At 36.8% G+C, this 15,414-nt stretch overlaps 2 protein-coding genes across 6 annotated transcripts; one reads left to right on the top strand and one right to left on the bottom strand.

Moving 5' to 3' along the window:
• LOC110270747 (protein FAR-RED IMPAIRED RESPONSE 1-like) lies at positions 3,434-4,192 on the bottom strand. The gene is made up of 2 exons (XM_021120209.1): positions 3,825-4,192; positions 3,434-3,674 (listed from the first exon to the last, which is right to left on the bottom strand). Exons 1-2 carry the CDS (start codon positions 4,175-4,177, stop codon positions 3,449-3,451), a joined length of 579 nt encoding a protein of 192 aa, XP_020975868.1. The 5' UTR covers positions 4,178-4,192; the 3' UTR covers positions 3,434-3,448.
• LOC107639628 (class E vacuolar protein-sorting machinery protein hse1) lies at positions 9,916-14,981 on the top strand. 5 transcript variants are annotated; one of them, XM_021121533.1, is made up of 11 exons: positions 9,916-10,208; positions 10,305-10,476; positions 11,125-11,203; positions 11,316-11,405; positions 11,871-11,984; positions 12,216-12,230; positions 12,322-12,485; positions 12,609-12,690; positions 12,771-12,856; positions 12,970-13,305; positions 13,534-14,981. In XM_021121533.1, exons 2-11 carry the CDS (start codon positions 10,358-10,360, stop codon positions 14,687-14,689), a joined length of 2,241 nt encoding a protein of 746 aa, XP_020977192.1. In that variant the 5' UTR covers positions 9,916-10,208; positions 10,305-10,357; the 3' UTR covers positions 14,690-14,981. The 5 variants fall into 5 exon arrangements, with proteins under 5 accessions (XP_020977192.1, XP_020977193.1, XP_020977191.1 ...); XM_021121534.1 differs by having other exon boundaries at positions 11,328-11,405; XM_021121532.1 differs by having other exon boundaries at positions 9,917-10,209; positions 10,308-10,476; positions 11,307-11,405.

Genomic DNA, 15,414 nt, shown 5'->3' on the forward strand with positions numbered 1-15,414 from the left:
CTACAATATTGATTGATGTAATTAATTTGGCTATTTTATTTTTCTAGATTGTCACTGCTATGTGCCTGATCCTGATCCAAAAAAATATTAAAAGATTCCAGGAAGAAATTTACTGTCTCCCGCCTAATATTGTGGTAAGGTGTAATGTATTAAAATTTGGGTGCATTTTGTTATATTTTGGGTGTATTAAAAGATTTCTTTTGGTGTTTTACAAATGTTGCAGAACATGACCATTGAGAATAATCCAGGTGTGGAGCTCTTACAGCAGAAATCTAAAAAGCCATTTAAGGTCGAAAATTACCCAATGTTTATACCGTTTTTGAACTTGACAAAATTAGCATCACATCCATATGTAAGTTTTCATTTCAAAAACTTCTTATCATTTGTTATGTGCGAATTAAACTAAAACACTATTCAATGTGGACATGCTTCAGATTTTTGCACTTGTTTGCTATTCAGAGCATTGGTGGATATGGATGGCTGATGTAAGAAAGAAAAAATTTTATATACTTGACCCCTATCATAAGGAGTGTCCCTCCAAACCCAGAGTGAAGCTAAATAAATTTATTGTAAGTTGATTATGTTTTTTCCATTTTAAAATTTGGGTGTATTTTAATTCAAAGTAAGGTGTATAGTGTGATCCTTTAGGTGTATTCATTTATTAGATTTATTCCTTCTTATATTTTGCTTTGTTTTTTGTTTTTAGGGGTATGTGATTTCGAGAATTAGGGTATATGCTGGGGGCACCTCTCAAGATAAAAGATCGTGAAATTGAACCTCCATACATTGATATTTCAAGCCAACAAATAGCGTACAAATCTTTTACTCTAAAAATTGTGTTTTCTCTTGCTGTCCTATTTTAATTTGCTAAATTATTTTTGGTTTTCAGCTATGATTGTGATATTTATGTAATGAAATGGCTTGAAATAATCCAACCTCAAAACGTTAAAAAGGGGAAGTATGAGTGGGACAATTGGACTCAGGTAATTATATTTAAAACTATATAACTGTCTATTACTTTTCTAAATTAACAGAGTTGATTAAAAGAATATTCTTTCAAACTGTAGGCGGAGGTGGACCATGAGATGAATCGTGACAGAGATACAGCAATTAGGGGAAGTGAAGCAATGAGATTGTCCAAGCCATCTACAGTTTTGTTGAGTCCATATAGTCAAGTAGATTCATATGATATTGACAGTGACAGTGATTAATTTCAGTTTTATCTAGTTTTGAAATAATTTGAACACTTGTAAATTTTGTGAATATTTAATGTAGTTGTATTATAAAATTTGTTTGCATAAATAAACTGTTTGTGGTGTATTCAAAAGCTGTAAATTACAGGTACAAAAAAATAAAGGAAAACAACACCAAACCAATTAATACGTCCAATTACTTTAATTATGCACCCAAATATAACCCGAATACACCCAAATTTATACTTTAAAACCTAAACCTTAAACCTTAAACCCTTAAACTCTAAACCCTTAAACCCTAAAACCATAAACCCTAAACCCCAAACCCCTAAACTCTAAACCCTAAAATCCTAAATCCTAAACCCTAAAACCCTAAAACCCTAAACCTTAAACCCTAAAATCCTAAACCCTTAAACCTTAAACCCTAAACCCTAAACCTTAATTATGCACCCAAATATATACCCTAAAACCCTAAACCCTAAAACTCTAAAACATAAACCCTTAAACCCTAAAACCATAAACTCCTAAACCCTAACCCCTAAATCCTAAATACCTAAACCCTAAACCCTAAATCATAAACCCTAAAACCCTAAAATCTAAACCCTAAACCCTAAATCCCTAAACCCCTAAAACCTATACCTTAAACCCTAAACACTAAACCCCTAAACCCTAACCCCAAACCTTAAAACCCTAAACCTTAAAACCCTAAACCCTAAACCCTAAACCCTAAAAACTAAACAAAACACTAATTTCTAACATAAACAGCAACATCTGAAAAATATAAAATTAAAATGTCAAACACAAGAATATTTAGAAATACACCCAAAAAGCTGAGCGTTACACCAATATCCTGTAACTATACACCCAAAAACCTATCCGCTACTGTTGGATCCCTGAACTAATAATTCATAACATGTCCATGATATTGGCTGGAATTTGCTTGGACCACTGATGCAGCATCAAAAAGGTTTAACTGGAAATAATAAACTCACATATTAGCAAAACTATTAACAAAATAATTAAACTTAATTACCACCTATTTAAAGAACATCACTTTTACCTCACTTAGAGCTTTCGTTTTCTTCTTCTTTGAGGCATTTATAATCTGTTTGTCCAACTTTGAACCTATCCTATTTTTTGGACGTCCTCTTGTTCGAACCCTTGGAGGGCTTTGAAGCTCGTTAACGGATTCTAGGTTGGCATCTTCGTGAGATAATAAACATGTCCTCTTCCTTTTGGCTTTCAATTCTTCCATATCAACCATGATGTTATCGTACGCACGGTGCAGCATGGCAGTCAGCTCCTCGGATTCTGATGCAAATTTGCATATATTTTGCGAATGAAATACCAATTCGTCAAACCTCTTGCTTCTTGGCTCCAACAGTGGCTCGTTGTGGCTGCTCTTGATGTGTGTGTGTCGCCTCTTTACCTTCTTGCTCCATCGTTCTAATATATATCTCGGTGACACTTGGATTACTCATTCAAAGCTTAACACACTTAGGTTGTAACGGCACAATATCCCTCTTGACTCGAATAATAAGCGCTGACATTTCACTTGAGCTGCTACTGAGTCATAAGTAACCACAAACTTGTTGAATATTGAGCTGGAAACTTGTTCTCCAACTTCATATACTGAATAGCCTAGAGCGGAGCTCGTTAATCTTATGATGCAATTCACCTTCCCTCTGAATTGTGCTTGGACTTCCCTAAACTTTTGGTGAGTGTACACATGTTGAAACTGAGCTTCTATGGAGGATTTTGTTGCACATGGTATGACCGTGTGAAAATCTACAATATCCGATTCTCTCTTATTTGCTCCCTGCTTCCGAGGCAATTATCGTATTGTTTGACAAATTGGATAAGTGAGCTGTTCCGGGTAATGAACCTGTTAAAAAATGATTGCACGCTCTCGCTCCTTTGTGTGCTTCTCATCCTGGCCCATAAGTGGTGATCCAGATAAATTAAAACCCATATATGACGGTCTTCATAAAGATCTGCAAAATACACCCAAATCAGACTATAATATACCCAAAAACATGCAATTTACACCTCTGCTACAGATTTTAAACGTCATTACCTGAAAGTCACTTGTTGTCCACAAGACCATACTTCAGCAGAAAATCATCCCAATTCCTATCAAATGATTCTTTGGTATGAGAGTTCCAAACAACATGGCTCATTTCTTGTTCGATTTCTATGTGTTCCTTGTAGCCGTTTAATTTGCTTGGAATCTTCTTCATGATGTGCCAAATACATCAACGGTGAATTGTTGTGGGCATACAAGCCTCGATAGTCCTTTGCATCAATGCATATTGATCGGTGAGAATCCCTTTCGGAGCATTTCCTCCCATGCAACAAAGCCAACATTGAAATAACCATTTGAATGATTCAATATCTTCGTTTTTCATCAAAGCGCGTCCAAGAAGTGTTGACTGATCGTGGTGATTCACCCCGATAAAAGAACCATAAACCAGATTATACCTGAAACAGGTTACGACAAAACAGAATTTGATCATATAAAAATACACACAAATAATGATCGTATACACCCAAAAACCTCCAATATACATCTCTACAGCAGATTCATATAACAACATTAATTCAGCATCATAAACCAGAACAGTATGTTACCTGTTTGTATTGTAGGTGGTGTCAAATGAAATAACATCTCCGAAATACTCACAGGCAGCTCTGCTCCTTGCATCCGCCCAAAAAGCAAGCTTAATGGACTGATCGTCCTTGAGTTCGAGCTCGAAAAAGAAATTCTGATTCTTCTCTTTCATTCTTAATAAGTATTTCCCGAATTCTTTTGCATCCTCTTGTTCCAAAACATTCCGCACTTCTCTAGTGATGTAATTTCTCACGTCTTTTTCGATAAAATTTAACTCGCGGTGACCGCCGGCTGCTACAACAAATGATTGGAAAGTTTTGCTAGGTCTGATATTGGCTTCCTCGTTATTTTCTATTGTATAACGCACGGACATGCTTAGTTCCCTGTGCTGTTTGAGCATCTGTGCTTGATCTGGACAACAAGGATGTGAATGATGCAACACAACCTTCAAAATGATCCAAACACTAACATCCTTCAATACGTATATATAAATTCTTGCAGGACAATTTAAACCAGCTGAGGGATCTGTCTTCTTGGTTAGAGATATTTTCGATTTCCATTTTCCCTCTCTGCTACATGTAATCAATTGATTCTTAATTTCGTTTCCTTCTTATTTGTGCACTGAACTCTTGTAGAAAAACCTGCAACCTTTGAATAATCCTTGTAGAATTTTGTAGCATCTTCAAGGGTGTTAAAAGTCATCCCAACCTTGGGGATAAACTGGTCATCAACACCACAGAAGGTCTGCAAAAATACACTCAAAATACACAATATTAAAATAAGCATAAACTATAGAATGCAAATACAACTATAAAACCATTATCAAAAATAAGAAAAACAAATTCATGAATCATAACTAAACAAAAACTAAAACAATTCAACTAAAATAATAAAACAATTCACCATCCGTTAGATGAAAAGTCATACACTGTAAATGCACCCAAACTTTCCTGAAATGCACCCAATTATTACTGATCTACACCCGAATGTTTGATATAAAATGGACAAAATTATTTTAATTCTAATGAGAACTAGTGCATTAGATTCAATTCAAACAAGGAAGAATAAACAGCAAATATCACAGGCAAGGTTCACGCATTATTCAGCTACACAATCAAAAACTACTAATTGGATTCAAATTCAGATTCAATTACTAACTAAAACTAAATCACACCTCAGGAACTTCATTGGATTCAGTTTCAAAATCCACTTCGCTCTGGTTTAGCTGACAATCTAAAGTTGAATCATCCATTATCTTCAAAAATGATTTCACAGCTTGATGTCAAAAAATAATGGATAAACGCACAATGAAAAATCTGAAGCACGTAAATGAAGAAGGAGGAAGCAGAGAGAAATGCACGTAAAAGACGAAGGAGAAGGCAGAGAGAAACGCACGAAAGAGATAGAAGAGAGAAGGTAAGAAATTCGAAAAAAGGAAACGAAATCCTTTCAAAAAAGGAAGTTATATATTCGCGCGTTGATTCTGTTAGAGGCGCGTGAAACATACGTGCATAATAGGCGCGTTTGAGCGTAACATCAATTAAAGGGCTTGTAAGACTTGTAGAGCAAAATCACTTGTATGTCAAGATTAATTGTTTTTCTTAATATGTATGTAGCCTCTATGATAGATCTACCTAATATATAATTAAACAGATCTTTCAAAACTTGAGTCTCTTATCTTAACTTTCATTTGATCATTCTTTTTCATGGCTTCATAGTAAAGTTTATGAACTTAATTTAAGTAATTTTTACAATTTTGTATATCTTTCTTATTTTCGTAGATAACAACCAAAATACTCTTTTTCTATTTGTTAAATATTTAGTTAGTTAATATACATCTTTTCTTCTTTAATATTCCCAAACTTTAAAGTTTAATCTTATGTGAACCTACTATTCTACCATTTTTCATATATTAAGGTCTCTTTAACTTTAAAATCTTAAATTCGTCAAAATCTCCCTTTGACTTCTCCCTGTCTCATGTATATCCAACACAAACATGAAAGATTCATATATTTATTATTAAATAATTCATGAAAGTACTTTTTTTCATCTTTTATTAGGGGTGGCAATATGTATCCTATCCGCAAGTATCTAACTCAATCTAATCCGGTTAGGTAGAGTTGCCAACACAATCTGCTGCGTGTCGGGTAGGGGTTAGGGTTGCCAACCCACACCCTATATATGTATATGTTATATATTTATATAAAAATATGTTTAAAGTAGATGTTGAATCAAAGACTTCTCACTAAATACAAAAAAAATCCTTAGTAATTAAGAGAAGATCATTAATTAATAATTTAATATATATTTTTATATATAAAGATTATTTCTATTTTAAATTATCATCAAATTATATAATAATGTTGCATCTTTTTGGTAACCAGCGAATAAGGTCAGATACCTGTAGATTAAGAATGAGTAAGATTATGATTGAAATATTCTCAACCCACAGATGAAATTAAGGTTGGATCCAAATCCTATCCTATTCTACCCATTGCCACTCCTATCTTTTGTTGATACGCTCCATTTGTAATTAAAATTTTATCATTTTTATTTTTAATATACTTAAATTGATCTAAATCTCTCATGTTTCCTTTTTGATCTTTTGTTATCTTGTAAATGCTTGCATTTTTTCTTTTTTTAGGGCATTTTACTTGATTAAAATGATTGAAAGAATTCTTTACTCAAATGCAACATTTGCCATTTGTTTACATGAATGTCCTGATTCATTATTATGTAAACCGTGGTAGGTAACCACGTTTTCCAATTTATACATAAATCGTGGGAGGTTGGCACGGTTTACAGGTAGGAATCAATGAGCATAAATCGTGGTAGGTTACCACGAATTATGCATGAAAATGGTGGGTTGAAACCGTGCTTGGTCACCACGGTTTATGAAAAAACTTTATGACCATAAAACCCTTTTAGCTACCACGGTTTATGCTTGGAGTAATATAAATACATAATCTGCGTTAAGTCATCACGGATCTCATATGTTGTAAACCAAAATTTTTGAATATGGGAGGTTGAGAGAGAATCTGGGGAAGACTGTGAGGTTTTGAACCATTTGGGTGGTGGAGCCATGGAAGACGAAGCTCGCATGTACCGATTAATGGCATTGCACACATGGCTGGAAACATCGACCAAGAGGTTAGTTATACTACCTTCTCCTTCTCCTTCTCCTTCTCCTTCTCCTTATTATTATTATTATTATTATTATTATTATTATTATTATTATTATTATTATTATTATTATTATTATTATTAATGTTATTATTATTATTATTGGGAGTTGTTAGTATTATTATTATTATTGTTATTGTTAGTGTTATTATTATTATTGGTATTGTTATTGTTGTTATTATTAGTATTATTCTTATTATTTTTATTCATATTAATGTTATTATTATTGTTATTATTACTATTGTTATTGTCGTTATTATTATTGTTATTGTTTCATTATTGTTATTACTATTATTAGAGAAAATAGAAAACCAATGTGGGTGTATACTAATGTTTTTAAATTATATTTACTGTTATTAATATTGCTCGTATGCTGAGGATTTTCTTATCCTGATGTTGCAGCCTGCTAGGGTTATTAGCGGTGTCAGGAGACAACAAAATATGCCTTTATCCGACCAGATTATACCGTATCTGGAGACCGCGGGGTTGTATCACTTGGCTAGGCTGAACAATCAATGGTTCTGGGTTGATGAGCCTCTACTTAGCGCATTCGTTGAGAGGTGACATCCTGAGACCCACACCTTTCACATGCCGTTGGGGGAGTGCACTATCACTTTGCAAGATGTGGCATATCAGCTGGGTTTGCCCATCGATGGGGAGGCCGTTAGTGGGTGCCTGACTGACTTTGAGAATTTCATGGAGAACGGAAGACCCGCATGGGCGTGGTTTCGGGAGTTGTTTGGCGAGTTACCGCCATAGAATAAAGTCAAGTAGATGACGGTGTGCTACACATGGTTCCATGAGAGGTTTCGGGTTCTCCCAGCAGATGCGAGTGAAGAGACTGTGCGTATATACGTGCGTGCTTATATTCTGATGTTGTTGTCCTCTCAACTATTTGCGGACAAGAACGCAAACCGGGTTCACCTTCGCTGGTTGCCTTATTTGGCATCGATGGACGACTTGGGGAGATATAGCTGGGGCACGGCTGCACTGGCCTGGTTGTATAGATGTCTTTGCCGTGGGACAAACAGAAACGTTGTTAACTTGGCTGGGCCACTACAACTTCTTCAGTCTTGGATTTTCTGGAGGTTTCCCAGTCTCAGACCCAGTGGTTTTGATGTGTTCGGATTTCCGCTGGCATCCAGGTATAGTTTATTGTTTTCGGTCGATAACCTGTTCAATTTCATGTGTTGTCGTTCTTAATGAAATGCTCAGAATGAAACTTGTAGGTGGGCAACATATCTGCCGACAAACGATGCAGGGGATCAAAGAGTGGTGTCTTCACGCCTTTGTTTGGATAGATTGCGTGTTCGCGATGTGAGTCGTTTAGTTATTGCTCTTACAAGTAGTTGTTCATGTTTACTCTGATGGTCTTACCTAAGATTACCTTCTCCGATACAGTTTCCGTGGGAGCCTTATTCTGCTCCCGATGTTGCTGCTGTTGTTCATCCGGAGATACTTGTTGACGAGCACCGTAGGCTATGGACGGCGGTCACTAGCCTGATATATTTTGCTGCGATAGAGTGGCATCAGGTGGATAGAGTGGTACCGCAGGATTCTCGAACGGTACAGAAGCAACTGCCTCTGTTCGATCTAAATCAACCGCAAAGGAAGGGGATGCGATCTGAGGAACAGTTGGTCCGGCCACAGGCATCGAACTAGACGCACCGCCCACGGCAGTCGAGCTATGAACTGGAGCTGATGCCCCAGAACTATCGACACCAACCTCCAACTTCGCATACAGCTCGTGTATTCTAACCTCTGGAAAACTCCTAACACAATGAAACAGAACCCACATATCTTCATCGGCCGCTATCACAAACGTATCATACTTAACACCGGTCGACACCACTGCGATGGGAATCTTGTAGAATAGCTTCTTCATCCACTTGCTCCCAAATACCCCAAGCTTCTGCAAGATGCTATTCTTTACATCTGACAAAGTGTTTGATGAACTGATAAATACACTCAACGGTTCTCTGTTAGTGAACTTCACACCATATTTTTTGTTTCTTTGAATTTTTCCAGAGTAATACACTAAGACAAAAAAAACTCTCTTCCTCACTTGCCATTGTGATAATACTCCTCTTCAACAACTTGAATCTCACTCATATATATAGAATTCTTCTCTTCATAAACCGTGGCAGCTAACAGGAGTTTCTGCATTTAAATATCCCTTCATAAACCGTGGCAGGTTAGAGGGTTTTATGGTCAATTTTCTGCCTTCGTAAACTGTTGTTACCTACCGCGGTTTATGGTCATTGTTACTCAGTCAGAAACTGTGCTAGCCTACAACGGTTTATATGTAAATTGTAAACCGTGGTGACCTACGATGATTTACATAATAATAAATCAGGACATGGAGGTAAGGAAATTGCAATTGTTGCATTTCAGTAAACGTTTCTCTCTTTTATTTTATTCAAATAAATTACCTTTTTTTTATGTCAAAAAATTGATAATTCTCATTCTTGCTTTACTTATCTAAAAAATAATTTGTCAAAAGTATTTACTTGATATACAATTACCAAATAAAAAATATATATATTCTAAAATATATTTACAAAAAAAACTTTATATATTAGATTTTGTCTGATAATTTTTCTTTAGATGATAATGTTATTTTCCTTGGAAATCCTTTTATCGGAAACAAAATTTTTTAATACCAAAAATCGTGGTTTATTCAATTTTATCATTAAAAATGTGAGAATCTTTATATGGGCGATAGCATCGTCATCAGCGTGCTAAGATACGAGTTGAGTTGTTGAGTGATGATGAAGGAGAAAAAGGGCAATGCGCAAATTCCATTTCTCACTTTTCATAATTATCTGCCACGTTGGCGCGCGTGTCTTAACACAACATAGAACCACGCGTGGGTTTACTTTCAAAGTTGAACACCACCGCTCAAAAATTCGCACACCCTTCGATTAGTGAAAAGAAACAGAGAGAGAGAACGAAAAGAAGAAAATTACGAATTTTCCGGGAAAATATTTCTACAGAGAAGGAAAATTAATATTAATTAATTAATGAAAAAAAAAAGCATGGAAATGAGAAAATTCGCGAATTTGCTTCCTTTTTAGCCGAGAGAAAAAACCTGCGTTATTTGAGAAAACAAGCGACGACTTTTCCAGATTATTATTTTCTGCTTTTTCCGATTGGTTTCATTCATGAATTGCGCTAGGGTTTCGTGAACTTTTCCCTCTCTTCTAAACAATTTCGGTGAGGTGTGGTTTCTCTGAACGATTTTACCGTAGACTTTTGTTTTTTTACGTTTTATGATATTTGGCTGTTGACGAAGAATCATTTGCTGCTCTCTGAAGGTTTTTTCATAGAGAGAGTGAATCAAAGGAAAGGTGAAGAGAAGAAAAACACCATGGCTTCTTCTTCTTCTTCAGCTACTGTCGCAGTTGAGAAGGCGACCAGCGATCTTCTTATGGGCCCTGATTGGACCATGAACATCGAAATTTGTGACTCCATAAATTCTAATCATTGGTAATCTTCAAGGATAACAAAGAGGGGAAAAGGGGAGAAAGATAGCATGTCAATTTTGAGCCTTATATATATATATAATTTATCATTTTGTTTCTTGTTTCTTGTTTCTATATTTTTTTTTATTATCTTTAGGTGTTGACCTTGATCATCTGCCACATGCTAATGATTTATATCCTTTTTTGTGTTTCATGCTTGTGTTTGTGTTTTATGTTGAGATGAAATATTGAGTGTAAAAATTGCATATTTTTTTCATCCCCAAAAAGATAAATAAATTTGGTGTTTTGGGTGATTTTGTTCATGTTGATGTGAAAATTTGGTTAGTTGAATTATCTGGGACATGAAGCATATTGTTCTTTGATTTCTTCTTTCTTTTTCTCTTCCTTTTTATCCTTTTTTTTTCCAAAAACAAAAATATTATGATTACTTTTATTTTGTTTCCTTTTAGTTCTCAAAATGCAACAATAATTTGTAACCTTAGTTTCCTTTCTGGTTTGTGGATGAATTTCCAAGCTAATTTGTCAAATTGCTTCTTTCTCCCTAACCCGCCTTCCTGTATTTATCTCCTTCCACCATATTAGTCTTTGTGAAGAAAAAACATTTGTATTGTTTGCTGAATCATTGATGAGTAGCACATGCTTAATTTCTCAGGCAGCCTAAAGATGTGGTTAAAGCTGTGAAAAAGAGAATACAACATAAGAGCACTAAAGTTCAATTACTAGCTCTCACGGTACCAAAAGTTCAACTTGATTGTTTCTGTATTCTGTTGTACCTGATGTCAAATTTATTTGTTTTGGAGCTTGATTTATGGTTTCTGATTTTCTTTCTTCTGGCTTTTGGAGACAATGGTGAAGAATTGTGGTGATCAGGTCCACTTTCAAATTGCTGAGAGGAACATATTGGATGAGATTATCAAAATTGTAAGGAAGAAGGTAAGGTGGTGTCAGATAGAAACTTGAGAATCATTCTTATTTAAGTTGCATATGTGATTTCACTTGTGCATTATTGACCCTTGGTGAGTGTGTATTTATTGCTATGAACTAGTGGTCTATTAGTAAAATTGATCCATCAATATGATGTAGTTTGATTCAGTTGCCAAATAATTTGACATCAACTTAATTCACTTCTCTTTCTTGTCTTATTGGCTCAAATATTAATATTTCTGGTCGTATTTCATAGCAAAGTAAAAAGCTCCTATTGTTCAGGTTTTGCTCTTTGGATTAATTGATCGACCAAAACATAGATGATGTACACCTATCGAAACAATCTTAGTATTGATGCTATTTGGATGTAGGATGATATATCCAATCATTCAACATCTTGGAGGCAACTTGAATTAATGCTGTTTAACTGTGGTTAATCTTGTCTAATTTGAAATTCATTTGATGATAATTTAGGCACATATGCAAGTGAGGGATAAAATTTTAATATTGCTGGACTCATGGCAAGAGGCATTTGGCGGGCCTGGTGGAAAATATCCTCAGTACTATTGGGCATATGAGGAATTGAAGGTAAGTATATCAACAGAGTTTCTTGAAAAGTCTTATCATGCCTCGTTATAGTTGTACATGCAGAGCTGAATGCTAGACTGAAAATTGATATTAACTTGACATTTTGGGGTATTTCCTCTCTTCTATTTCATGGTTGGGTTATATAACTTTTACAAAGCTTAGCATGAATTGTTCCCTTGCTAAACCTATTATTATTCCCTTTGATGCAATCAATTTACATTTCAAATGTAGATGGCATTGATATATGTAAGGCCAACTGCCAAAGGTACATTTAATTAATAATTGAATGACCTTTATATCATATCCATCACACTCTGTTGGACTTTATAAATGGCAGCGAACGGGAGTAGTGTTTCCAAAGCGTTCTTTAGATGCGTCTCCAATATTTACTCCACCTCCTACCCATCAAGCTTCAGGAAGTATGCATGCTGGATATGGGATGCCAAGCGGTTCTTCAAAAACACTTGATGAAACAATGGCAACAGAGATAGAAAGTTTGAGGTGAAATTTCAATTTTTTCATTATGTTGCCAACCGCTGGTGCTGACCTCTGTCACCAGACCTGTGTAAAACTAAAATATCTCTCCTTTTTTCTTGTCTTCTTTTATTTTTTTATAATTCATAGTTTGTCAAGCTTGGAATCCATGCGCCATGTTATGGACCTGTTGAGTGACATGCTTCAAGCTGTGAATCCTAGTGACCGTACGGTACGTTAGATGATATCTTGGTCTTGCTGAATTATCTCAGGCCACAGTAAGCTAAATTTATTTTGTTTTATGCTTAGCAGGCTGTAAAAGACGAAGTAATTGTTGATCTTGTTGATCGCTGTCGCACCAACCAGAAAAAATTGATGCAGATGCTAACAACAACGGGGTTAGTTCCTATAGACTGGTTATAACATGTCACACAGACCCCAACACCTGTGGACTGCTTTATGAACTCTGCGTGTCCACAAGATGCGTGGAATAATCCTAGTTTTCTTTCAGGGATGAGGAGCTTCTTGGACGAGGCCTTGAACTAAATGATAGTATTCAGAGTTTGCTTGCAAAACATGATGCAATTGCTACAGGGAATCCCCTTCCAATTCAACGTGCAGGTTCCAGCACTCCACCAGGTGAAGTTCTGCCAGATGAAGCTAACTCAAATTTCAATCAAACTGATGTGCGGAGCCCCAGCCATGAGACTGACATGAAGAGCCCCAGCCGCAGCCCCGTAGAGTCTATTTCAACGCCTAAAGCTAGCCCACCAGCCCCTCTCTATTCTCAAACTTCGGGATTGAGTGATGAAGAGGAAGAAGACGAATTTGCACAGCTAGCTCGAAGGTCAGCTAGGACTAATAATTTGGATTTATATTTTAATTGGCATGGGTTTTGGAAAGTCAATTTTCTTCCCTGTTGCGATTGTGATGTGAAAATAGGAAGCATGAGTGTTATATAATCTTGGACATGCATTTTGGTCTGTGGTGCCCTGGAACAATTCAGGATCAATGAATTGGTTCCATTTTTTAAACCAATTATTGATTCAGCATGAAATTTTTACCACTTATGCAGACATTCTAAGACACAGTCGGCGGCGTCAATGAGCGTGACGTCACATGTGGCAGATTCCTCAACTACTGTCCCATCCAATGCATTAGCTCTTCCCGATCCACCTGCACCAGTTAGTACTGGAAAGGATCAGGACATTATTGACTTGCTGAGCCTCACTTTGTCCCTCACACCATCAACTCCACAGGAAAATTATACGTCATCAGCGACCTCTGTCGAAGGAATGCATCAAGCAGCTAATCCATCCACAACAGAGGGGTATTCTAATGCTCCCCAAACATATCCTGGGAATAAGCAATACAACAGTTATGTCGCTCCATGGGCTAGGCCTCAATCGCCGTCGGAACCTCAAGTCCAGTCACAGCAACAGATGTATCAACCCCAGTCTCAGTCCCGCTCCCAGCCTGCCACCCCACCCTCGTATGAATCCGAACAATCACTGCATAATCAACCACCTCAGTTTCAGCAATCACAACCATTCCAACAACAAAATCAGCCACCTTTGCAGACACCACCCTCGTATGAATCCGAACAATCACTTAATAATCGACAAACTGAGTTCCAGCAATCACAACCATTCCAACAACAAACTCAGCCACCGTTGCAGTCCCAGCATCCTCAATATAGCGCTTCACCACAGTATCAACCCTCACACGCACATTTGCAACCCCAACCCCAACATTTCCAGGCCCAACCCCAACCCCAACATTTCCAGGGTCAGCTCCGATCCCCACCCCAACCACAGTTACAATCTCCACCACAGCACTTTCAAGCTACACCACAGCAGCAACGATTTCAAAATCAGCACATTCAGTACCCGGGAAGTTACCCTCCACCACCATGGGCCTCAACACCGGGTTATCCCAACTATCAAAACCATTTATCTCCTACCAATTCGTTCTCCAATCCTCAAGCCAACACAACAGGGCCTTTTACATTTCCTTCCAATGGTGCTGGATCTGCTGTGGGGGCAAATTTTGGCCAAAGGAGCCCAGGCAGTACAGGCAGCGGACAACGGCCCTTTATTCCATCTTACAGATTATTTGAAGATTTGAATGTTTTTGGAAACACAGATGGAAGGGTGAAGATGACTGGTAGTGGAACGTCATCCGGCATGTCAGGTACAATGGGACCTGGCATGGTTGGAGGGCGCAAGTGAAGTTCTATTATTGTAAAAAGCATGCAATGTTGATATGGTTTATACCTTTTTTTTCTATTTATTTTAAGGTTATGTAAGTTATTTAGATCGATTCAGCTGCAGTTTCCTACTTATGAGTAGATCATAAAGTCATTAGTTTTGAGTGTTCCCTCAGACGATAGACTCCGGAGCATTCTTTGATAAAAGATTTCTTTCTGGTAGTGGTTTCATTTTTAAGATTTATTGATCTTTGACCACTATAATTGGCACGGAAATTTTTAACATTTGTGCATATTGAGAGTATTCACCTTAATTTCAATCTCAAGAGTGTTGAATTCTTTTTGGGTGTTTTGAACAGATACTAATTACGTGCGTATAACATTCTTTCTATACACAGCTAACTGTTGTACGTGTTTATTTTTCTAACTTCCGTTAGAATTGCTACGCAACATTTTGAATAAGCAACAAATCATTCAACGGTGCCGTTCTGATACACTGCGCGAGTGCATGAAGCTCACCACTTCAGCTAAGGTTACTTCTTTAGAGGCAGAGGCAGAGGCTTCCCCTGACAAGTTGCGACTTGCCATTGTGCAATTCCATGTCACGTATCGTCTGTCGGCTGACACGGACCCAGGTAGCTCCAATAACTGGCCGATGTACACAACTAAAGCCACCACAACGGTCAATGGTAGGTCACCATGAACCAATTAACAACAGCAACCAAGCGAAGGCTAACTCTACTATTG

The sequence above is a fragment of the Arachis ipaensis genome, chromosome B04 (genome assembly GCF_000816755.2).
Source record: "Arachis ipaensis cultivar K30076 chromosome B04, Araip1.1, whole genome shotgun sequence".
In the NCBI taxonomy this organism is placed as follows: Eukaryota; Viridiplantae; Streptophyta; class Magnoliopsida; order Fabales; family Fabaceae; genus Arachis; species Arachis ipaensis.

Coding starts and splice junctions, on each gene's coding strand:
- LOC110270747 (XM_021120209.1), bottom strand. CDS start 4,177: ATGTCCGTGCGTTATACAATAGAAAATAACGAGGAAGCCAATATCAGA. Junction 3,675..3,824: donor ACCACCTACAATACAAACAG/GTAACATACTGT, acceptor AACCTGTTTCAG/GTATAATCTGGTTTATGGTT.
- LOC107639628 (XM_021121532.1), top strand. CDS start 10,358: ATGGCTTCTTCTTCTTCTTCAGCTACTGTCGCAGTTGAGAAGGCGACC. Junction 11,406..11,870: donor TCAAAATTGTAAGGAAGAAG/GTAAGGTGGTGT, acceptor ATGATAATTTAG/GCACATATGCAAGTGAGGGA. Junction 12,857..12,969: donor CAGATGCTAACAACAACGGG/GTTAGTTCCTAT, acceptor GTTTTCTTTCAG/GGATGAGGAGCTTCTTGGAC.